This window comes from Camelus bactrianus, chromosome 9 (genome assembly GCF_048773025.1).
Source record: "Camelus bactrianus isolate YW-2024 breed Bactrian camel chromosome 9, ASM4877302v1, whole genome shotgun sequence".
In the NCBI taxonomy this organism is placed as follows: Eukaryota; Metazoa; Chordata; class Mammalia; order Artiodactyla; family Camelidae; genus Camelus; species Camelus bactrianus.
The window spans coordinates 70,514,229-70,536,999 of record NC_133547.1 but is presented as its reverse complement, the minus strand read 5'-3'; the positions used below and the strand labels follow the sequence as shown (position 1 = coordinate 70,536,999).

Here is a 22,771-nt window from a genome sequence, read left to right as displayed (position 1 = left end):
CCTCCCCTCCCTGCAGAGGCTCCCCTCCCCACCACCCTCCCTGCATCTCTAGGCTTGGCCTGTCTTTCCAGGCTCACTCCGAGGCCCTCCCCTCCTCCCCTCGGAACGAGGTCTGACTGCAGGGAGTGTCCGCTGCCTCCCCACCCCAGCTCTGCGCCGCCGGGAACCGGCCTCCTTCATGTGTGTGCGTCGTCTCTCCCCACCTAGACTGTGAGCTCTGAGAGAGCAGGAGCCTGTGCTGGTCGTCCCACGGCCCCTGCAGCCCAGCAGAGGGCCCTGCACACACGTCCAGCTGGTATGGGTGGGAAGAGCGCCCACCCGGCAGCCCTGGGGTGTGGAGGGGCCGAGCCTTAGCCAAGTGGAACTCTGGAGCCTGGACAGCTGGCCTGGATTTTTCCTTCAGACCTAGGCTCATTGGTCTCCAGACCTTCAGCCCAGCCCACGTGCCAAATGGGCAGAGTCCCCACTCTTAGCTCGGGTCACCCTGATGGCCCCTTCTTGTCTCGAGAGATGTGTGTCCCTACCACGTCCCCCAGCATCTGTAGACCAAGCTGAGAGAGCGGGGCAGTGCGCAGGGACCTGGCTCTGGCTGTGGGCTTCCAGCTCTGGGTTGGGCAGCTGTAGGGTGGGGTTTGCTGTGTGCTGATGGGGCCCTCCCTGCTGGACCCACAGTGCCCAGAGCGGCTCGCAGGCGGCCCAGGGAGCCTGGGTGTTCTTGGCCCAGGCCCTGCACGTGGACTTGCTTGACCTCCCAGGAAACCTCCGCGTGACTTTTTCTGAACAGGTTCCATTGAGATGGCACCAGGCAGATGAGTCTTGCGCCTCCCTGAGTGTGACTATGCAGTGGCTGGCAGCAGACTTTGGGGGAACTGAGAATGAAATTGACTGGCTGAGGCTAGGAGGTTGTAAGATCATCTGGGTTTGCTGAATTTGTGCAGCAGAGCGAAAGGACGATGCCATTTCCTACAGACCCGAGGGCAGAGTAAAACTGTGTGGTTGTCTAGGGGCTCCCAAGGGGCAGCTCAGAACCCCAACTGCCCCCTCCACCAGCTGGCCTTGGCCATAAGAACAAGAGTTTGGGGCTGATACCCTTTCCCGGTCACTGGTGTAACAGCACGATCATGGGATAGATGACCGAAGACTCGCAGAGTCAGCCATGACCCTCTGGTTATTTATTCCACTAACACCCACAGGCTACTCACGCTGGCTGGAGAAGCCCCGTGCACTGCAGGGGTTCTAGTCTGGCCCAGAACCAGTGTAGGTCTCTGGTCTCCCAGGTCCCAGCTGTGTCACCTCTCAGTGTCCCCTACGAGTTGGTGAGGTTAAATGACACAAGGCGGGTGAGGAGCTGACACAAGGCGGGTGAAAGCTGGCACACTGGGGCTCGGTGACTGGTGGCAGTCACTCCATCTTGCTCCTGCTCCCGCATAGATGGAGGAAGACGACTGGACAGCAGTTTACTCAGCACCACCACTCGCTTGTTCATCTCAGTAAATAACGCCCAGTGATGCCCACAACACTTCTCTGCTCCGTCCTATGACTTGCTTCAGTCTTCTTACCTCAGAGGGAGCATGTAGCCTGGAATACTTCCGGGGTTGAGCTGTGGACCCACGGAGCTGGGTTTGGGGTAGACAAGTTCCCAGGGCTAGGATAGGGCTCTTGGGGGAAATGAATGGCTGTCCCTTTCCCAGGAGAGATATTTCATAGGGGAGCCACCTTCCTGGGCAGAAATGGGTTTGTTCACAGAGAGCAGACTCCAAGAAACAGTTCACGTGCTGGAAGCCCACAGTAGAAGTCCATCCTGGCCCAGGGCAGAAGGCTGCCCCCTCGGATCCTGCTTTATTTGGAGTGCCCGTCCTACTCACTCATTTACTAAATAGACTCATGTGCAAAGCAGTTCTTTACGTCTGCAGTACTTTAAAACTCCTTGGAGGGCCAGATGTGGTTGAATTTAACCTGGCCAGAGGGGCATGGCCAGTCCCCAGGCCCTCCCGCAGGCAGCCTGGGCAGGGGTGTCTCCCTGGAGTGGTGGCCCCTGAGGATGCTGGCAGGAGCCTGGCGTGACTTCTCCTCAGACCACAGGAGTGACCTAGAGTCCCTCAGTACTCCCAGAGGACAGGTTGGGTCCAACAGGCAAGGTCTGGAGGGCTGAAGCCCAGCTCTCAGGCTCCCGTCCAGCACCCCCAACACACACGTGTGGGGAGACCCTCCCATGACTAGGGGAGAGCTTGGTCGCCCTGCCCTCAGCCTTACCCAGCTGGTTCCCACTCCAGTGTCTGCCACTGGCCCTGGGACAGGGAGTGTAGAATGAAGCTGGAAACTTGAAGCATCAAGCTGTGCTAGATGGTTCTCTCTGTCAGCCTTCAGAGGAGCCCCTCCTGAGCTGCCAAGTAGCCCAGTTCCTCCCTCTCATGCCTAACTGTCTTCTCTTTCCGTGTCTGTCCCTCTCGCTGTCTGTCTGACTCTCTCCCTCCCCACCTTGGGCTGCAGAACCGCATGCACGAGTCTCTCATGCTCTTCGACTCCATCTGTAACAACAAGTTCTTCATCGATACCTCCATCATTCTCTTCCTCAACAAGAAAGATCTCTTTGGTGAGAAGATCAAGAAGTCACCTCTGACCATCTGCTTTCCTGAGTACACAGGTGGGTGTGGTGGTGTCCCTGAGAGGGAGGAAGCCGGACCCTGCCAGGGACCTGCTGGGTCTCCTCCACAGGCTCAGGGAATGGGCTGCAGGTGCTGGCTGGATACAGGTGCCCCTGCAGGGGTCTGGCAGGTGCAGAGGGAAAGGCAGGGAGCATAGCCCTGGGCATGGTGGGAAATGGACCCTGCTGATGCAGGTGGCCATTATGGCGACCAGGTGACTCGGGAGTGATGTGGCAGGACAGGCTCCCAGCTTCCCTGTCCCTTTTCATTCTGTTCTCCTGCCTCCCCTAGTCTCACCAGTGGTCCCCGCTAACCTCTGCCCTGGGCCACTGCTCGGCCACACGGCAAGTTGCCTGAACTAGAAAGGGTGGACATGTGACCAGTGGGTGGGGCCTGGGCTGCCTCTCTCCTGCTTTGGCACATGGGACAGACCACCTCCGCAGCAGCGGCCCTGCCTGTGCCCAGAACATTCCACCCCTGCCCCATCTCTCCCTTCTCCACTCCCATCTCCACCCTCCTCTTCCTCCACACCTGGTCTTTTCCTCAAATCGAACCACCTCAACTCTCTGCCAGCCGCCTCCATCCCCACCTGCCTCTCTTCCACCTCCTCTGGGGCTTTTCCTTCCCATCTGGTTCCAGAGGAATGTGTCACTCCTCCTCCTCCCGTGGTGGAGCTGTCTCTGCTGCTGAGGGAGGGCGGCTGCTGCTAAAGGCTGGGGCAGCACTGATGGGAGGCTGGAGCCTGGCTTTTATCTCCTTGGAGATTGGGAAGCCTCTAGAGGCCCCTGGGCTGGCAGGAGAGGCCGTGTCACAGGTGGGCTGGGCCAGGGACCCACTTGCTGACAGCCCCAGTGAGAGCTCAGGGCTCGGGTTCAGCTCCCACAGCAACACGGGTCTCCAAGCCCAGCCAGATTCCAGAAGAGACGGATGCTGGCCCCTGCGCCCTTCTCCACTACTGGGGAGAGTCTGCCCTCAGCGTCGGCTGTGGAGGTGGAGGAGGGCCCACTGGCTTGTTCTGAGCGCAGCCCGTCTCCTCCCTGATGTGACCTGCCAGCTTCCCGCCCTCCCCTCGGTGCACGGACAGGGAGGTGGGGCAGGCTCTCAGGGCCGACACACGTCAGGAGCACAGTCCCCGCAGGCAGACAGGATGAAGCAGCTTCTGGAGCCAGACTCTGCAGCTTCGGGCAAGTGAACCACCTGCGCCTCATTTTTGGTCCGGGCACCAGAGTAGACAGTAATGATGCCCACAGCGTAGGGCGGGCTTGGAGGGGAAAGGAGAAGACAGGGCCCAGTGCCAGGTCTGCACAGCTGCTAGGACTGTCCTGTGTACCATTCGGAGGATGGGAACCAAGGAAGGGGGAACCAGCCACGGAAGAGGTGCCCTCTGCAGGGTGGCGTGAGTCCAGGAGGGCAGGACAGGCGGGGAAGGCCCAGCCCCACGCTGCCCCGGGCCGAGGAGGGCAGTGCCTGTGGGCCGAGCTGCTGTCGCCCTCCTGGCAGCCACTGCTGACCTTTCCCAGCCTCAGCACAGGCCCTTTGGGACCAATTCGGGTCTTTACAAAATTGCCGTGACCAGAGGGGGCTCAGCAGTCTGCAAGCTCCAGCAGGCGCTCTCAGGCCAGTGCCACCCTCAGGGGGAAGACCTGACCCTAAGGCTTTTCCTGGTCCCCAGGGACCTGGCTCCACTGGAGCCTGATTTGGGCCGTGGCCCGAGGAGTGGTCAGTCTTGCTGCTGCGTCTAATGGGGAGCTGGATCCCCCCCCAGGGAAAGTCAGTCTAAATTTGGGAAATGTTTGAATTCTGCAGGACCTCCAGAAAGATCCAGTTTGAGTTCAGACAACAAGATGGATGACAAATGGTCACTAACATGGTAGCCCCATGAGGTGCCAAGGCATGTGGGGACCAAACATGCTGGAGGGGCCGGGGGCATGCAGGTGGTTGTCTGAGTATCTGAAGTGAGTTCTAAGTGAGCGCCGGGCAGACACTGAGAAGGCAGGAACTGGGCATCCCCTAGTCCCTCCCACTTTTCACCTCTGTCAGTGCCCTGACCTGGCTGTCTCTGGACAGGGGGTCCTAGATGGAGTCCACTGTGGTGCTGTGTCTTGCCTGTAAGCTGCCAGTAACTTGATGGCCTCACTCCGTTGGTGGCCAGCCAAAGGCAGGGTTGAGGAGGCTCGGCCCTGTGGGCCTCCAGAGCTGGTCTCCGTCCTGACCCCCACCCAGGGATGTCCCTACCCCTTACCGCTCGCCTTTGCTTATCTGGCTGCAGAGGCCTTCTAGCGGCCTAAGCCCCAGCCTGCTCTGTGACTCACACCCAGCCGTTAGAGAACGGGGCAAGCAGGGTGGGGCAGGGGGAGGGATTGTCCCACACCCTCAACATCAGATTGTATCATTTCCATGCTGGCCAGATCCTAGTAGCAGAGGAAAACCAGACGTCTTCCTTTGATGGGCTTTCAGGCAATTCTGTCTTTTAGTCCATGTTTTACGGTAACTGAAAGCTGTCTGCAGGATAGAGCAACAGGGTTTGGGCTGCAGCTGGTGGGCAGACTGTCCTTACCTCACCCACAGATCCCCCACCAGGTCCCAGCCAGGATCAAAGGGACAGCCAGAGAAGTGTAGGGGGCAGTGGGGCCTCAAGTGGTATTATACACACTGTTAGCCCCTTAAACTTCCCACCTGTGGGGTACCAATGCCCCCCTTTCCTGGCCACACACCCAAGGACGGGGACTGCTAGAGATGGTCCCAGCTCCGCTGGGTGGCTTCTCAGTAGAGAAAGCATCCAGGAAGGAGAGCAGGCCCGGCGTTGCACTCAGCATGCCCTGGGCCACTACCCCACCGCGAGCTCTTCTGTCAAACTTTATTGTCTTGCTGTATCACAAGCAGTGGGACTGGTTTAGACCAAGGGTGAGCATTGTGGATGGCGGACCTGGCTGGCCTCAGTGTGCTCATCTAGAAAGCAAAAGCGGTAGCCTGTGGCCACTACCCACCCAGGGCTCCCAGGAGACCCAATGTGAACACAGAGGGAAAAGACTGGAACCGTCACAGACCAGGCGAATGCTCCACCACACGTGGTTTGAATGTAAGATGCTGCTCCACCTTGGAGAAGTGCCCCACAGCCTCCTCCGTCCCCATCCCTTGTCCTGTCTCATCCTGCCTCCCAGACAAGGCCACACCGCTCCACCCCAGCTCTCACCAGGGCCTCCCCACTGTTCTCTGTCTCGTTGCAGGCCCCAACACCTATGAAGATGCCGCTGCCTACATCCAAGCACAATTTGAAAGCAAAAACCGCTCACCCAACAAAGAAATTTATTGTCACATGACTTGTGCCACAGACACGAATAATATCCAGGTGGTATTCGACGCCGTCACTGACATCATCATTGCCAACAACCTCCGGGGCTGCGGCTTGTACTGACCTCTTGTCCTGTATAGCAACCTATTTGGTAATGATTCCAGCACTCACAGAAAAGCTTGCACACACACACGCACACAAACCCCACTAACAAATGCAAGTTGGTCAATAAACTTTAAAAAGGCGTAACAAACCTTATATGTAGACAAATATATATTAAAATTTCTTTTTAGTTTGTACTAGAAAGAGCTTCAGACAGAACTGACCACCATTCCATTGATCGTCAAGGTTTTCCTGGGACAGCACATGAATGCGTGTGCGCGCACGCGCGCACGCACACACACACGTTGTGATGGGCGTCCTGATTTGGCAGTCCATCCTTTTAAGAACAGCCACGTGATTTTACTCTCCAAAACCCATTTCTGTGAGCAGAAGGTAGACAAAGAAAGGCCTGGTATTAGTCCAGCCGGTTCCTCTGCTCCCACCCACTGAGCTGCGTGCTCTCGGTTCTGTCCTGCTCTTGTGCAAACTCCAGAACCCTTTAAAAAATGGCCAACACCTCAAACATCTTCCTGCCCTGTACTCCCAACAGAAAAATTAAGGACGCTTCTCTTTGGGGTGGTGGTGGTTGTTAATTTCAAGAATCTAGAAGAATCATTGCTCTGACCAACCCACTGTCTCCTGAGTTTTCTTTATTCATCTTAACAAGGCAAGAGTCAGAGAAAAGGGAGACTTGGTCCGCTTTCTAAAAGCAACTGAGGGGAGGGGCCGTGCAAAGCATGGCTCAAGGTCACCTGCAGAGTGGAAGCCAGCCCTGCTCCAGGAGGGCAGGAGACAGAAGGGGAGCGATATGGAGAAGGGGCAGGAGTGGCCGAGGGGAGGGCCGAGCTGCAGACCTGGCCGGGTCAGGGTCAGGGTCCCTGGGGTTGAGGCCTCCGAGGGGGCCCGGTCTGGGCTTCCCCTGGGTTCCTGATCCCCACTGTGATGCTGCCCCGTCTGGCCTTACCCCAACACTATTAAACATGTTGGAGGGTTTTTTGGTTGGTTGGTTGGTTTTTTAAATCAACGAAAATGGTCAGACTGGACCCCCTTATCTCTCTCTCTACAGACTGCTTCATGGACTCTTTGCTGTTGACGTTGATCTCCTGGTAGCATGACCTTTTGGCCTTTGTAAGACACACAGCCTTTCTGTATCAAGCCCCTGTCTAACCTACGACCCAGAGTGACTGACGGCTGTGTATTTCTGTAGAATGCTGTAGAATCCGGTTTTAGTTGAGTCTTTACATTTAGAATTCAAAAGGAAAAAAAGATCAATTCTCATGTGCTTTGTAGCTTAAAAAAAAAAGAGGAAAAAGGAAAACACCATCTCATCCATCTCTCTCTTTTTTTTTTTTTTTTGAATAAAGAAACATACTCACCTGCACCCACGCCCTCCCCATCCCACCTGCAGAGGTGCCGCCTGTGCACCCGGGGCGCTGGTTCCCGGGAGGCCACTCAGGCCACACTTTCCAGATCACACCCCCTGCCCAGCCCTGAGCCACTCCGACCGCACGTTCACTCCAGGTTTGTATAGAAAAAGCACAGCTCTCACTGGCCAGTAGCTGCCCCAAAATACGGAACATACGTATAAATAGAGCCCTCTAGAAAACAATTTTCCCTCAACTCCTTTCTACAGAGACCCTTTATCACTTTTTTTTAGTGGTTTTAGTTTTTGTTATCATTTCAGTCCTGATAAGCACTATGTATTACATACCGGACCAGCTTTCATAGTCTTTGGGACCCGGGTTGTGGTTTTCCCTGCTGCCATTTCCGCTTCTCTGTCTCTCAGAAGGATGCTCCCTTTGTGTGCGCGCCCCTCGCCTTTTCCTTTGTTTCAGTGACCTGTGTTCTCTCTTTCTCATGTGGGGATGTTTGTGCTGCAGATAAAAACAAACAAAAAAATTTAAATACCACAAGATGGAAAAAAACACAAAAAAATTTTAAAAGATGGAATGTAGTGTTTACATGAAAGCTACAGTTATCATGATCAGTCCAATGTCATTTCTACTTTGACTAGTATCCGAACCCCAAACCTCTTCACGGTTTCACTTTTAAGACTTATTTGCTGAAGAAGACCAGTCACAGCCATTTCAGATAAAGAGGCAAAAAGACAAAACACAAAAAGTTTAAAATGCAGAAAAAAGAAAAAAAAAAACTTGGGAAAAAAAAAAGGAAAAAAAAGAAAAAAAAAGCCCACGGGTCTTTCTAAGCCTTTCTATTCCCAATCGGTGAGGTTTCTGTGATATCTTACACACTGCCAGTCTACTTCTCTGACTAATGGAAAATTCATGTGTAGCTCAATAAAGAGAATGTTTGTCTGTATTCCTGAGTCTCACCCTTGGGCTTCACTGTGACAGGAAAGGGAAGGAGGGATTTGACTGGGCTGCAGACACTGGGAAGCTGGTGGGTAGGGCTGCAGGTGCCAGACAAGGAACCCCCTCCCCCGGCCTTCCCCACAGCCCCCCCTCAGTGCTGCCATCAAGGGGAACCCGCTGAGCGCAGCCACCTGGGAGCAGGGCGGGAGGGGTACAGGCCATTCCTGCCTGCAAATGCCCTCCTCCCCCCAGCTCGGCATCTCCCACTCTCAGCTGGTTTGGTTTGTTTTTGAGTGTAGGGTGGAACTGAGGATTGGAAAGGGGGGAAATGCGGGGAGAGTAGGTGATCCCAAATCTGCTCCACCACAGGAGAATGGGAGGTCCCAAGAATGAGGCCAAATTGCCCTGGCCCTCTTCACCCAAGGGGGCCACGTGCGCTCACTTGGTACATCTGTAAAAGCCTCCCCTGTTGCACCTGGAGGCCAGGAAGTCCCCTGCAGGCCAGATACACAGGGGGCAACTGAGATCAGCACAGCCTGGCATATGGAGTCAGTTCTCAATTCAGGCAGTGGGTCTCACTATCGCTCCACTGGGTTGCCAGATTTTTGCTGTAAATTGCAGATCAGTTGAGACTGGGACCTAGAGGGAACACAGCTCACCAAAATCCTTGCATCATGCCCATGGATCTCTCATTAGCCAAGCAGTCAAGTGCTACATCATGCCACCTAGGAAATGGGAGGGGCTCGCTGAGGGCAGTTACTTGGACTCCTCCCCACACATCAGCAGCCAGGAAGGCCTCTCCTTGGCAATTCAGTGGCCTTTTGAATCTAGCGAGGGTGGAAGATAGGAGTTGATGCTGCTGCAGAAACCATGAAACAATAAGAGGCTAGTTCCCTCCTGTTAGAGCGGATTCAGGCACCCCTTGGACCTCCTCCTGGTTAGCCAGCCTGGCCCACCCCTCTTTTCCCGCCAGCTCCCCTCACCCCAACTTACCTGCAGAGGGAGGCTCACAACCATCTCTGCTGATGTGCAGACCGCACTCCTGGCCACAACTTGACTTCATAACACTGGTCTGGGGGAACGCAAGCCAAAGGCTGATGCCAGGACTTCTACATGTGGCTTACCTTACTCTAAAAATAAGCCATTTTATCACAGGGCCCTGTCCCAACTTTCACATGAATTTTGTAGATAAAAACAGAAGTTTCTCTGTCTTATCTTCCTTAAAGTGGAATCAGGAAGCATTTTGTTGGGAAAGGCTGCAGGGAGAGACCAATTCAATAGAACAAGACGCGTCGGGGCAGAGCCTGTGTATGCATCACGAGGCTCCGCAAGTGACACGAATGTGCAGTCAGGTTCAGAACCACCTCTAACAAAAGCAGGGCGATGAGGTGAGAGATGGAGGCTTCCAGGTGACGGAGGGCCTTGAGGGCCGGCTGGCAGGCACAGGTTTTCTCGACAAGCCGGGCGGCGGGGCCATGGCTCCTCTCGCTTGCAGCCCCTGCTCCAGCTGAGCTCCCAGCCCTCTCCCTCGTGGTGGGGAAAGTTACGCCCAGAGAGGGCACGCCTGCTGGCTAAAGATAAAGGAGCACACTGTCTACACAGCTCAAGTGGGAAGCCAGGCCCAAGTGGCCACCGGGGCACCCAGGATTTATATCAACACAAGTGAAGTATCTGCAAGGACCATCAATCTGTATGGTATGTAAGAGCCTCAAAATTAGGGTGTAAAAAACCAAACTGAGAACCCAAGATGTCAACAGAGCCAAAAGAAAATGGAGGGAGTAACAAAGACTACTTCCAAAGGAGCTTGGAGAGGGCAAGGGCACCTCCATCACTGTTCACAGAGCACCCGAACATGCCTTCTCAGTTTTCAAACCCGAACCAGCAGCCTGGCCTCCGCTCTGGGCTCCCCTCCTAGAGACAGCCAGCACAGTGGCTGGCTGTGCTGAGAGGCCACGGGATAGGGTCCACCCAGTGCAACGGGACACTGGTCTAGACTGGCCCCCATGAAGTGACAAAAGCCAAGAGACAGTATAGTTAGTGACAGAATCCTTTACTATCTAAGTGTAAAATCTAAGGGTGAATTTAGGACTTCTCTTCTTGGGTCATTTAAAGCCATCCACTTTGATCACTGTCATATTGCTATATTCCAATGTCTCAGGACCCTCTGAAATTGACTCCAAAACATTTTCTCTTTTCACACATCTGAAACATAAGAGCACATGGTATTGGCATCATCTTTAAATGTGTACAACATGCAAAGTATAAGGATAGAAAAAACCCTCCAACCAAAATAGAACACACAGAGTTAAAACAGGATCTAACTTCCACACCTCTGAAAGAAACTGCCTTTGCTCGCAGCCACACACAACACACTAGGCTAGTTTGCCTTTTATTATTATTGTTTTACAATAAAAACAAATAGCTATGCTCTCAGCAAAACAAAACAAATTTTAAAAGGAAAAAAAATCACAGAAATTTACTAACAGCATTTCAAGATAAGGCTTTTGAAAGATTTATTTGAAATAAATTATCTCAGCCTAAACATTTACTCATCACTGTATTTTCAATTACTTCTCAACATTCTAAAAACTTTCAGTTATGTAAAATACATTTAACTTTGACAATAATTTTAGATAATACTGGATTCTTCCCAAAAGGTCTACCATAAAACTATGCTTCAAACATTAAAAAAAAAACTTAATCCGAAAGGACATAAAACTGAACTGTGTAACCTATTATGATTGCATGTTTCAAATCCTTCAAGTTAAATGTGTTGAGGATTTGAAAAAGTTCAGACCTGGGTCTGCTCCAAAGCAGGCGGACTCAACATCTTACCTTTCTATGTTTAATTAAACCAACAGGAACAAAGTCATGAAAATGAAGGGCTCCGGGAAGAAAGATACAAAAGGTATCTTTTATTTCTTCAGTAAAGCCCCCCCAAATTTACTCTCCTATCTTGTAAGGCTCGCATTTTCTCCAAGGACCAAACCCACAGCCTTTGGCATTGCCTAATTTACTTGACCAAGGAATTAAAACCATGAATCAAAGCTTGCTGCTTAACCCTTTCAGTACTGACCTTCCCCACATCGGGGGTTGGGGGTGGGGGGTGCAAGGAGAGGACAGACACACAGGGTGTACTCGTGAGATGCGGGAGCACCAGCATTAACGGAAATAAAGCCAGCTTTGGATCGGGGGCTCAGAAAGTCAGTCCCGAATGTACTGAGACACGACGGGTGACCCCCTCCCACTACGTCTCTGGGCTTTCCCCTCCTCCGCTCCATGTATCAAACCAAGCATTGTTTTTCCAAGATGTCTGCTGACCCAGGGGCCCAGGGGCCCATAGGTTTGGCCTCTGTGACACTTTGAATGCCTCCTCACTAAGAACAGTAGTCAGACAGCAAGATCATCCAGCGGTGTGGAGTCAGGCTCACACTGCTCTTTACGGATCCTGCCCCCTGCTCCTCCTGCCACCCCCACCCCCACCCTCCATCACACACACACTTCTTGACAAATCTGGAGCTAAAGACACCAGCGTTTGCTGTGACTTCTGCATAAGGCAGTCATTGAAGCTGCCTGCTTCAGGGTCTCCACTTCCTCTTGATCTTCCCCCGCCCCCTCAAAGTCCGGTCAATGCAGAAGAGATCATGCCTAGAGTTAACAAGTGCAAGGTTTCTAAAGGGAAGAGAAATGTCACATAGAAAGTATTACAAAAAAGGATTAAATTTGTCAGCTGTCCAGACACTATTAAGACCACATGCTTTATACAGCGGCAATGCAGTCAAGCCCACTTCTTCAAACAGCAGGCAAACTGAGGACAGGCCTCCCAGTGGGCGCGCGGCTCCAGACGAGGCAGCGGGGAGGCGAGGAAGCGCTAGGAGGTCTGCTGCTTCTGAAGTCTCCTTTCCGCAGCAGCAGCCAGCATCCTTCGACGCAGGGTCACGGGGTCAGAGGTCGTGCCTTCAGAGGGGAGGCCGCTCTCCGAGGCTGAGTCATCTTCAGAACTTCTGTTCAAGAAACGCCTACGAAAAACAGGATTTGCGTGAGGGATGAGGGAAGCTCTGGAACACGTACATTCAGAAACATTCAATATGTTTCTGTAATTCTCCCATTTCCCTGACTGTCAGGAAGCCTTCACTCTGCACCACCCGGAGAACAAGACACCCCTCTCTGAAGAAAGGAGCACAAGTTCCCTGCACCAGGGAGGGCCCGGCGGGCAGCTGCTCAGCTCCGCCCTGTCCTCCGGCCGCCCCCTCCCCACACTCACAAGGTCTGTGCTGGGCACCAAACCCACCCACAGGAACAGAACACTGGCCCTGTCCCCAAGAGTTTAACAAGCCCCTCCCTGTGCAGCCATAGAGCGCTCCCCGCCCCGGCTGCACCACCCGGGCTTGGGGGCGCACACAGACGGTCTGCGCTCCGGGCCGGCTGCGCACAGAGGTGCCAAGACAGAGGACCTGGGAGCTGGACACTGGGCCAGAGTTAACCTCTCTAGGCCTCAGTTTCTTCAGCTTCAAGTCTGTCCCAGAGCTGTCAAGAGAATGAGAGTAACTAATATAACGGGCCTAGAAGACACCGGCACTTAAGTGCTGTCCATGTAAGTATGGCCGAGGAGGTTACCAGTTGGGCCCAATGTTACCAGACCCTCTGGTTTTTCAACAGAGGTTTAAAATGTGAATTTTTAGGTGACACGATAGGTTTTCCAATGCTGGCGTCTATGACAAAGGCCTCCAGGCGCCTGGAATCTGACCCGAGATTCACACCAGTGAGGGCTGGAGAATCAGCTCACCTCCGAGCTTGCTGCAGGAGGTCGTCCTTCCGTTGCACTAGCATGCGCTGTCTCTCATCAGCAGACTTGGAGAAGCGGCTCCCCCGGGCCTCAAAGTCCTCCCCTTCACTGGGCTCAGCTTCCAGCTCACTGAAGTCCAACGCCTCCTCCAGCCGAGGACTGAGGTCCAGCGGAACGCGCTCAGTCTGGACATGGAGAAAGCAAGGGGCTGCCATGAGTACAGGCTGCCCTCCTAAGCAGAGTCCCCACCTGACCAGAGCGCCCCAAACAACGCTCTTCGGCACCCAAACGGAGGCAGACTGCAGGTGGGGGAACCGCGAGCACATGTGCAGGGGCGATGCGGGCTCCTGGAGAGCAGGCTGCTGCATGTGTACCACTAAGGACAGGACCTGACAACACTGCACGGTCAACGTTAATGAAAAACATCAGCACCTTAAAACTGTACTCTCGGAAAATAATAAAGTTAACTGCTAATTTGCATTCTGGGAATTGTCTGTTCAATTCTAATTGCTTTAAAATTCAAACAAGTCATCGCATTTATGGTACAAATTTTATACCTTCACTTGACTCTGAAAACAGTCAACCAGACACAAAGGGTAAATTCTAATTATTTTTTTTAAGACCGATAAAAGATCACGTGGCTCCTCATATAACAGGGTATTGTAACGGGACTCTGTTTTGGCTGCAGCCGGGAAGGCCAAGGCAACGCCTGGGAACCCCAAGGCTTAGGCAGGTGCCCGGCCGTCTGTGCTGCTTGTGCTACCAGACCCAGACCCAGGCTGGCCGGGGTCAGCCCAGCGCACCTCTAAGCGACACAGAGTTGAGGAGGAAGAGGCTGAGAGGCCTATCTTTAAGAGTTCCTGGAGTGCACACTTTTCCCTCACACACCCTCACTACATCTCCTTGCCCTCAGCCAAGCGAGTGATAAGACCTCAAGAGAACCATGTGGCCTGAATCATATTACCTAGACTTTGGGGGACATGAGGACTAATACACACTCGAGAAATCTAAGAGACACTGGCTTGTAACAGATTGAAAAAAGACTTTGGTGGGGAGCAAGTTCAACTTCCACTGTCTATAGGGCGCTGCTGCATGTGTGCTGGGAAGGAGATGTGGGTCCTGCAGGAGGGACCAGCCTGAGGTTGCTGAAACAGACTTTGCCCAAGAAGATCACTTGGTGGGTGATGGGACCCCAGGAAGGTAGGGGTCGTCATAAACAGCCAGTCCAAGTTCAAAGGAAGTATAGGTCAAGGTTTCTGGCACTAGACAGGGCAGGCAGATCTCTATGATAACAACTGTAATACACAGATGGGCACACACGTGTACACACACACACGCTGGGGTCACATGGTCTATCCTAACCCTCTCTCCTTAGCCAGACCCTAGAGAAGGCTAGAAAGAAGAGCTAGTGAGTGAAGGAGGAGACAGAGGAAGGGAATGGAAGCCCACCCTGGGGCCCTGCCAGTCTCCAAGCCTGATCGATTCAGGCCTGAGCTCGGGCAGGGGCGGGGGAACCCTGACTTAAGTGACAAACAGAACTGATCTGATGATTGGACTAAATTGAGGTGTTTATTAGCAGATTGATATCCAAGAACTTTTTATCTCCTGAGAATGACCGAAAATGTTATATAGCAAGCTTCCTTGTGAAACAAGTACTTTCCTTCCACTATGTTAAAAAATTCAGAAACCTTCATGCTGACTCTAAAAATAGAGTTGGGGAATCAAGACAGATCGAACATGCTGTACCCACAATGCCCCCAAGGCAGTCCAGCACCCAAATCTGAGCTAAGCCAAGAAGTGCAAACATGAGCCCCTTCTTCAGAAATGCAGTGCAATCCGATTATGGATTTGGGTATGAACATTTTAACTCAGCAACAGATTTGAAAAAGTCTTTGGATTTTTTACTGTTTCCTATTCACAGAGAAAGATACACAAGGTGAAAGCAGCCTCCATGTCATTTATCAAAGAAAGCAGCTGCTTCAAAGAAAGCCCTGACCGACACTGGCCGAGAAGGCGGCGCCAGCCTCAGACCCCAGCCCCGTGTGTGGGAAGCCCCACATGTCCCACAAACAAGCAAACACAAAGATAGAGTTGTTTGGGGTTTTCTTCCTAGTCTCTTAGGAAAGTTTTGGGAAGTATGGTGATTAAGCAAATGGGAAATACAGAAAAGGGATGTGAACTGGAACCCCTAGGGTGTGGGGCTAAGAGCATGGGGGAAATGGGTACCTCTGCCCTAGAAACCAGACAGAGGAGCAGGTTTGGTTGGGAACAGCCATCTCAGGTCCCCCAAAGCGGATATCTAGGCAGATCTAGTTCCCAAGATAACCTCACTTTCCCCTATCCCTGGGGGTCTCTTTTTTGTGAAATTCATGAAAGTACCTAGAAATGCTGAGTTGGCCAAGTGAGGTCCGAGGGAGAATAGCTTGATGGCGTCGGCTCTGGGGAGGGGAGCCATGTGCAGTGCCCACTGGGTTTGGATGAGTCCAGTCACTCTGAGTCCTAGGCCCAGCCTCACTCTGCCCTTCCTGGTGCTACTACTCAAGTTCACGGCAGCAGGGCCAGCCCAGGAGAGCACGACTCCTTTCGCCTCTAGGTCCTGAGGACAGCCCCCAGGGAGTGGACTGCAGGCCCCGGTGGAAGTGCAGGCCACGCCCTAGGCACAGCTGGCTTGTAAACACTGAGACAGGTGCGGCACCGGGCCTCCTTTCCACTCTCGCCCTCAGCCACGCAGATGTTCAAGACAGGACTGAAGACCGTCGCCAGGTCCCCCACTCTGCCCTAGTCCCACACGCTCTCTCTCTCGGGTACAGGCCTTACCTGAGCAGAAGCTTCTCCCTCCTCCTGTTCGCCGTTTGGTCTTTCCACAGGACTGTTCAGTGCAGGTCTAATGCTATCTGACCGCTGAAAGAGAAACAGCGCCACAGACAGTAGAGCCGCTCCCAACTTAAAGAACAGGTAAGGGAGAACCTGGAGGGCGGGGGAGCTATGACCGCAACACGGTCTGAGTTCAACAAACCCCACAGCAACAAAGAAATGAGACTGCTACTCAGACGAAAGACAAGAGAGCCTGAGGCATCAGTTTGAGAGTTATCAACAGGCTCCACAATTAATTTTCCCTTTAATAATAGTAACTGCACAACAAGAGCAAAACAACAGCAGATAACACCGACAGAACACCTTGACACGATCATCTCATTCATCTCCTTAACATCCTATGAAAAAGGCACTGCTGTTTTTCTCACTTTTAGCCGGGCTGAGATCGTGGCCCACACTGCAGACACCTCGGGACCCGGCTCATATCCCTGCAGGTCTGCCCCTGCGTGCTAACTGGCCAGTTTCTGTATCTCATTGCCTGAAGACTCACTCTGGCTGCGTGAGGTAACTTTGCCCTACCTGGAGGTGACCCTCAACCAACCACTTATGGGAGCTGGTGTATAAACACCCCAGTTCCTCTCCCCTCAGGAAGGACAATGTGTTCTATGCTGGAACCCAGGGGCCACCAATGGGATCAAGCTCCAGTTGCCCACAATGGTAGTCTGCTGGATAACAAACCCTTTGTCTGTCTCACAGCCCCACCTGCTCCCTGTGTTTCCTGGAACACTTCCCAACTTAACTACTGGCATTCAAATTCTTATCTCAGGGTCTGCTCCTGGGGAAATCCAAACCCAACAGCCAGGTCAAACAGCTAAGGACTGCTGAGCCACCTCCAATACCTCAGACCCCTTGACTCCTAAGTCCAGGCTCATTCCCTCTTTAAAGATTCTCAAGTTTTAAAATGTTACTAGCAGATTTCCATGCTTTTGCATACTAAAGTTGAGTAATTTCTTGGTATATGATTCCCTGATTATAAATTTATTCCTTGGTCTTGCCAGAAAGCTTGCTTTTAAAATGTTAATAATTCTTGTATCCATCAAAGAGGTTATATGATGGATCAGGAAATACGACCTTTTTAAAAAAAGGTCAAAAATAAAAGCCTCACAGAGACAGGAATTATACCCAATGGAAAGCCATACCAATATGCAAAGCCAACCAGGGACAGATGGCAACATCTCCTATGGCTGGGGTTGGCAAACCACAGCCTGTGGACCAAGTACCTCTCCAACTGTTTTTGTCAATAAAGTTTTACTGGAACACAGTCATGCACATTCATCTACATGTTGTCCATGGCCGCTTTACTGCTACAATGCAGAATTGAGAAGTTACAATAGACAATGCATGGCTCGCAGAGCCTAAAATATTTCAATCTGCTCTTTATAGAAAAAGACTACCCATCCTTGTCCTAAAGTAAACGATGCTATGACTTCCTGGACTGGCAAGGGCAGGCTGGTTAGGGGTGTACATCTACACAAAAAATTAGCCAAATACACTTGTCCTTAACTCACCAAGCCTCTTGAATAGGTCTGTTCTCTGTCATAATTTGGAAAGTTAGGGAATTCACAGAAACCCTTCAGCAAATCATAAATGATACTCAGCTGTTAACTAAAAAGTGAATCTAGAAGATTAAACTTTTATGAAGACAGAATCGATTTGTCACGTTTGAAACCTTAGTTTACCTGTGTGGGAAATGGTACTTGAATCCGTCCTTCTAAAATGTTGTCTGTTGTGATTTCAACTGAGCGTGTCAACTGGAGGTCCTGCAGCACTAGGTGGTATGGAACCTGGGGAAACATTTCTTGAATCTGATGAGCCTGTAGGAACACAAAACAAAGGCCATAGAAACATTCATTATCCAGTTACTCACAAAAGTCATGGTGTTTGGCAGGTACTGAACTTGGTGACCTGCCTTGAAAACACAAGTCAGGGGCCACCTTTATGCTGCAGATCACTGTCAAACTGCAGTCTTTCTAGTATTTTTCCAGGATGCCAAACAGAAAACATGGGGATAGCATCAACTTTTAAAAAAAGGCATAGAAATCCAGCTGGATCTTGAGAAAGGCTAAACTAGAATATTCTAGTTTTAAAACGTGTTCATTTGAAAGCTCAGTAAAACTCAGGTATACAAACGTGTTCTTCTTAAAGATACAATTCCTAAAAGGAGCAAACTTTGGATACAAACTACATGGATAAAGTTCAAATGCATTATATTAAGAGAAAGCAGCTCTACTCAAAAGGATATGTACTATACGATTCCATTCATATGACATTCTGGAATAAGGAAATTATAGGGACAGGTGGGAAAGAAAGTGATTACTATGGAGAATAATAAAATGGGGGGAGGAGGGACAGAACTGCTCTAAATCTTGATTATGGTGGTGGTTACATGACTGAGAGTTTGACAAAACTCATAGAAATGGATACCAAAAAAGCAAATTTATTGTATATAAATTTTAACCTCAACTTGAAAAAAAAAAGATGATAAAGAACGTGAATTCCTAATATTGCTCTGGAGCTGTAGTTTCAAACTGTACTCTAGAAACGCCTCCGAGGCCATCAGGGCTCTGGGGTGCACAGTGGGGAGCAGGCACAGATCTTGGCACACCACCACCCGCTTGGACTTTAATCAGAGCAGCTTCAGATTTTTTTTTCATACATTTGTATTTATTTTAAAGATGTTTATGTACAAGGTTTTACTTGTGGAAAAGTCCCAATGAGCAAAAGGAAAAAAGAGGAGGAAAAATATCACTGCTTTAGTTAGGGTCTACTGTCGGGAGAGCAGCTCCTAAGGGGCCCGTCATTGTAACTGTAGAAAGAGGGGATGTGTCTCAATGTCAGGGTCGGAAAAGGAAAGATCAGGGTGAAACCTGCACAAAGCTTTGCCCGGAGTCGTCGCTGGGCGGGGAGGACAAAACAGGCGTGCATGGCACGAGGACCCGCCAATCCATGAGCCTGAGATCCCCTCACTGTTTCTATGAATATAAGTTGATCATTTTTTAAAACCCAGGTCAAATCAAGCTAACTGGGTAACAGTCCAAAATGACCTCCATAATCAGATAACATTCTTCTCTCTTCTGAAAACGCTCCTCTCATTTCCCAAATTAAAAAAAAAATCCAAGATTCGTTTTACTCAGTGAAGCTTTTCTTCCAGAAAATCCAGCAAGTTAAATATTAGATCTTTATAAAAAATGTACAGTGCCAGTAAATGAGTTGTGCTATAAAGAGCTATTCTAATCCATGGTGAAACTGGAGAGCACCAGGGCCTGCTAAGAATTCTAAACACACCAGCTCCAAGAAGGTAATTCTTACTCCTGGGAGGGTTACATGCCCATGAATTCTGATTTTTTAAGGGGGCAGGCAGGTGAGGTGATCCATCTAAAAGGCTTCCACAGCTGCCTGACCCTGAAGTTCCCACACAGAGCCTGTCCTGAGCCAGTCAGTGGCCGCCCGAAGCTACCGCACTCCTAGACCTGCCCTCATGTTGTCACTCTCTGCTAGTGATCTGGCTGAGTTCTTCGCTAAGAAAGCAGAAGCCAGCAGGAAACTAGGTTTTTTTTTTAATGTTCAGAATCATGTAACATAAAATTTCCCATCTCAACCATTTTAAGTGTAAAGTACTGTTAACTATATGCACAATCCTGTGCAACAGATCTCCGGAAACCGTTCATCTCACAAAACTGAAACTCGACACCCATTGAACAGCAACTCCCCATTCCCCCTCCCAGCTCCACCCCCGGCCCCTTGCAACCACCATTCTACTTTCTAAGAGTCTGAGTAATTTAGAAACCTCAGGTAAGTGGAATCATGCAGTATTTGTCTTTTTGTGACTGGCTTATTTCACTTAGCACAATAGCCTCAAAGTTTATCAATGGTGTAACATATGAGAGGATTTTCTTCATTTTTTAAGCCTGATAATATTCCACTGTGTGGATAGACCATTTTCACAATCTCTTCATCTCTCATGGACATTCAGGTTGCTTCTACCTCGGTTATTGAGCCATGCCTTCTTTTTAAAGCGTATCTCAAAACAACATACCTGCAGCCATGTCTGTTCCTCCTCCTGACAAAGGTGAATGCCTCTCTTCTGCTCCCAGTCCCACCCTCTGCCTCAAAGCCTTTGCCTTCAGTTAACTTTCCTGTTTGTTCTGTACCATCAATCTCTCCCCCTCTAGTGATTACTCCTATTTGCATACCAAACATACTTAAGAATCTTTTAAAAAAGACCCTTGGGTACTCAAAAGAACTGAAAGCAGGGTCTCCAGGAGATATCTGTACACCCATGTTCACAGTCCCATTATTCACAATCGCTAAAACATGGAAGCAATCCAAGTGTGTACCAACAGATGAATGGATAAGCAAACTGTGGTCTATCCATACCGTGGACAGACCTTAAAAGGGAAGGAAATTCTGACACATGCTACAACGTAGTCAAACCTTGAGAATATAAAGCTTAGTAAAATAAGCCAGTCACACAAAGATAAATACTGTATGATTCTGCCTCTATGAGGAACTTAAAGTAGTCAAATCCACAGAGAAAAAAAATAGAATGGTGGTTGCCAGGGGCTGGGGCTGAGCAAAAGGGAGTTATTGTTTATTGGGTATGGAGTTTCAGTTTTGCAGGATGAAAAGGGTTCTGGAGATGGATGGTGGCAACAGCTGCACAAGCATATGAATGTACATAATAGCCCCAAACTGTACTTAAAAATGGTTCAGATCATCAATTTTATGGTATGCATATTTTATCACAATTTGAAAACAAACAGAAAAAAAAAAACAACCCATGGGGAAAAGAAAAAGAATACATACTCAGCATTTGCTGTATGTACACATAAACATTCTAAAAAAACACAACACAGAAGAAACTAATCAAAGTCATTGCAGGAGAGGAGGGTGTCTGGGTGGCTGGAGGAAAGGACAGGAGAGTGACTTCACTGGATACTCCTCTGCAGGTTTTGAAATTTGTGGATAAATGGTCTGTCTGAAAATCTCTTAAAAATATATTAACAAACACTCCCCTGACAGCACACTCCTATCAAGACACCCCCTCTACCTCTCAGCTCCCTTTACACCACGCTGCCAGATAGCGGCTTTGTCTTCAGCTCCCACTCGTTCTCCAATCCAATCGTCTAGTATTCAACCCCTCAAGACACAGAAACTGCCTGTTCCTCTCCAGCTAATCAACCACCTCCACTCTGCCAAACCCAACATGCACTTCCCTGGCATCAGCGTCTCAGAATTCCCACATGCCTGACTTGCCGCCTTCTCCTGGCTTCCTTCCTTCTCAATCGCTGCCATGGCTCCTTCTCCGCCCGACCTCCGCCCTGAGCCTTCTTCTCTTTGGGAGCTACTTACTCTCACTCAAAGAGATCCAGTCCTCTAGAACTTAAAACTCCCAGTGTCGATCTCCAGCTTGATTTCTCTACTGGGGTCCGGAACTGCCTACATGACATCTGTACTTGGATGTCTCACAGACACCCAACTTTCTCAGCAAACGGGAAGCCGAGCAGGCCGGGTCCCTGTCCTCCATCCTGTTTCTCCCCTAGTCTTGCCCATCTCAATACATGGTGCCACAATTTGCTAAGCTGCTTAACTGAAAAGCAACGCTTCCCTCACCTCATTACCCTACATCCAAATCCAAGCACCAAATCAGAGCAACCAAATCAAGTCCTGTTGGTTCATCTTCAAAAAGCAACTTAAATCTGCTACTTCTTTTCATCTTTATTGTCAATGCCCTGGTACAAGCCACTGTACTTTTTTTTCCCCTGAACTACTGCAACAGCCTCCTAGCTGGTCTCACTGCTTCCATTTTGGCCCCTCTAAGTCATTCTCTCAGAAGGAATCATTCTCTGCTACCTGTGCTGTCAGTCCCCTGGGGGAGGAAAAAAGGTCCTGAATGGCCTTCCAGTGCTTTCATTACAGAATCTAAACTGGATCGTGGCCTACAAATCCCTGCATGCCTTAGCTCTGCAACCTCAATTTTTGTCACTATCTTGGTTCCAACCGCAATCACCTCTGTTTCCAGAACGTTCTCACCTCATGGCCTCTGTATATACTGTTTCCACTGTCTTTTTCCCCGATCTGCCTCCTTCTCATCCTTCATGTCTTAGCTTAAATAGCACCTCCTGAGACTTCTCTGAATGTCTCCTCTAGCACAGCCTTTACCCATCACTCCACCACATCACCTGTCTTACTGCCTTCAGAGCCCCCATCTCCATCTGCAACGATCTTATTTGTTTGTGTTTATAATCAGTCCCCTCAAGTAGAATTCACACTTCTTGAGAGTAGGGTTCATGTCCACCTTGTTGACACTGCACAGTGCCTGCATCGGGAAAAGGCATTCAGTGCAAATCTGTTGAATACATACATTAAGATAAATGAATGAATAAACAAATGAACCGATGACTTTCTGAAGTACTGGCCAGGGTTACCCAGGACAGCCAGAGGCCCTATCCAGGTAGGACTAAGGCAGTTTGCATTTTAAGACTCCTGCATTTACTAGCAAAATGAACACTACATTTCAGCAATGGTGAACCCTGATTCTTCAACACTGTAAAATAAAACTACACACCATATGACAAAGCTTTAGAAAAATACAGAGAATCTTAAAATATTTGGACAATACCCTTGAACCAACAGCATGCCTCAATATCTCAAAGTATATATATATATATATATATATATATATATATACATACACACACACACACACTCCCACAGAGAACGTATGTGTATGCATGTGTGTGTGTGTGTGTGTGTGTGT

The 22,771-nt window shown here is 50.2% G+C and overlaps 2 protein-coding genes across 2 annotated transcripts in view; one reads left to right on the top strand and one right to left on the bottom strand.

Moving 5' to 3' along the window:
- GNAO1 (G protein subunit alpha o1) overlaps positions 1-8,358 on the top strand; it is a 152,369-nt gene extending 144,011 nt beyond the window's left edge. The window contains exons 7-9 of the mRNA XM_074370717.1: positions 2,491-2,644; positions 5,873-6,088; positions 7,106-8,358. Of these exons, the coding sequence (XP_074226818.1) occupies positions 2,491-2,644; positions 5,873-6,060 (342 nt within the window). The 3' untranslated portion in view covers positions 6,061-6,088; positions 7,106-8,358. The remainder of the gene's footprint in view (positions 1-2,490; positions 2,645-5,872; positions 6,089-7,105) is intronic.
- Positions 8,359-10,727: 2,369 nt separating this feature from the next.
- AMFR (autocrine motility factor receptor) overlaps positions 10,728-22,771 on the bottom strand; it is a 37,720-nt gene continuing 25,676 nt past the window's right edge. The window contains exons 11-14 of the mRNA XM_074370710.1: positions 17,691-17,825; positions 15,955-16,038; positions 13,138-13,322; positions 10,728-12,370 (exon numbers count right to left, since the gene is read on the bottom strand). Coding sequence (XP_074226811.1) covers positions 12,223-12,370; positions 13,138-13,322; positions 15,955-16,038; positions 17,691-17,825 — 552 coding nt within the window. The 3' untranslated portion in view covers positions 10,728-12,222. The remainder of the gene's footprint in view (positions 12,371-13,137; positions 13,323-15,954; positions 16,039-17,690; positions 17,826-22,771) is intronic.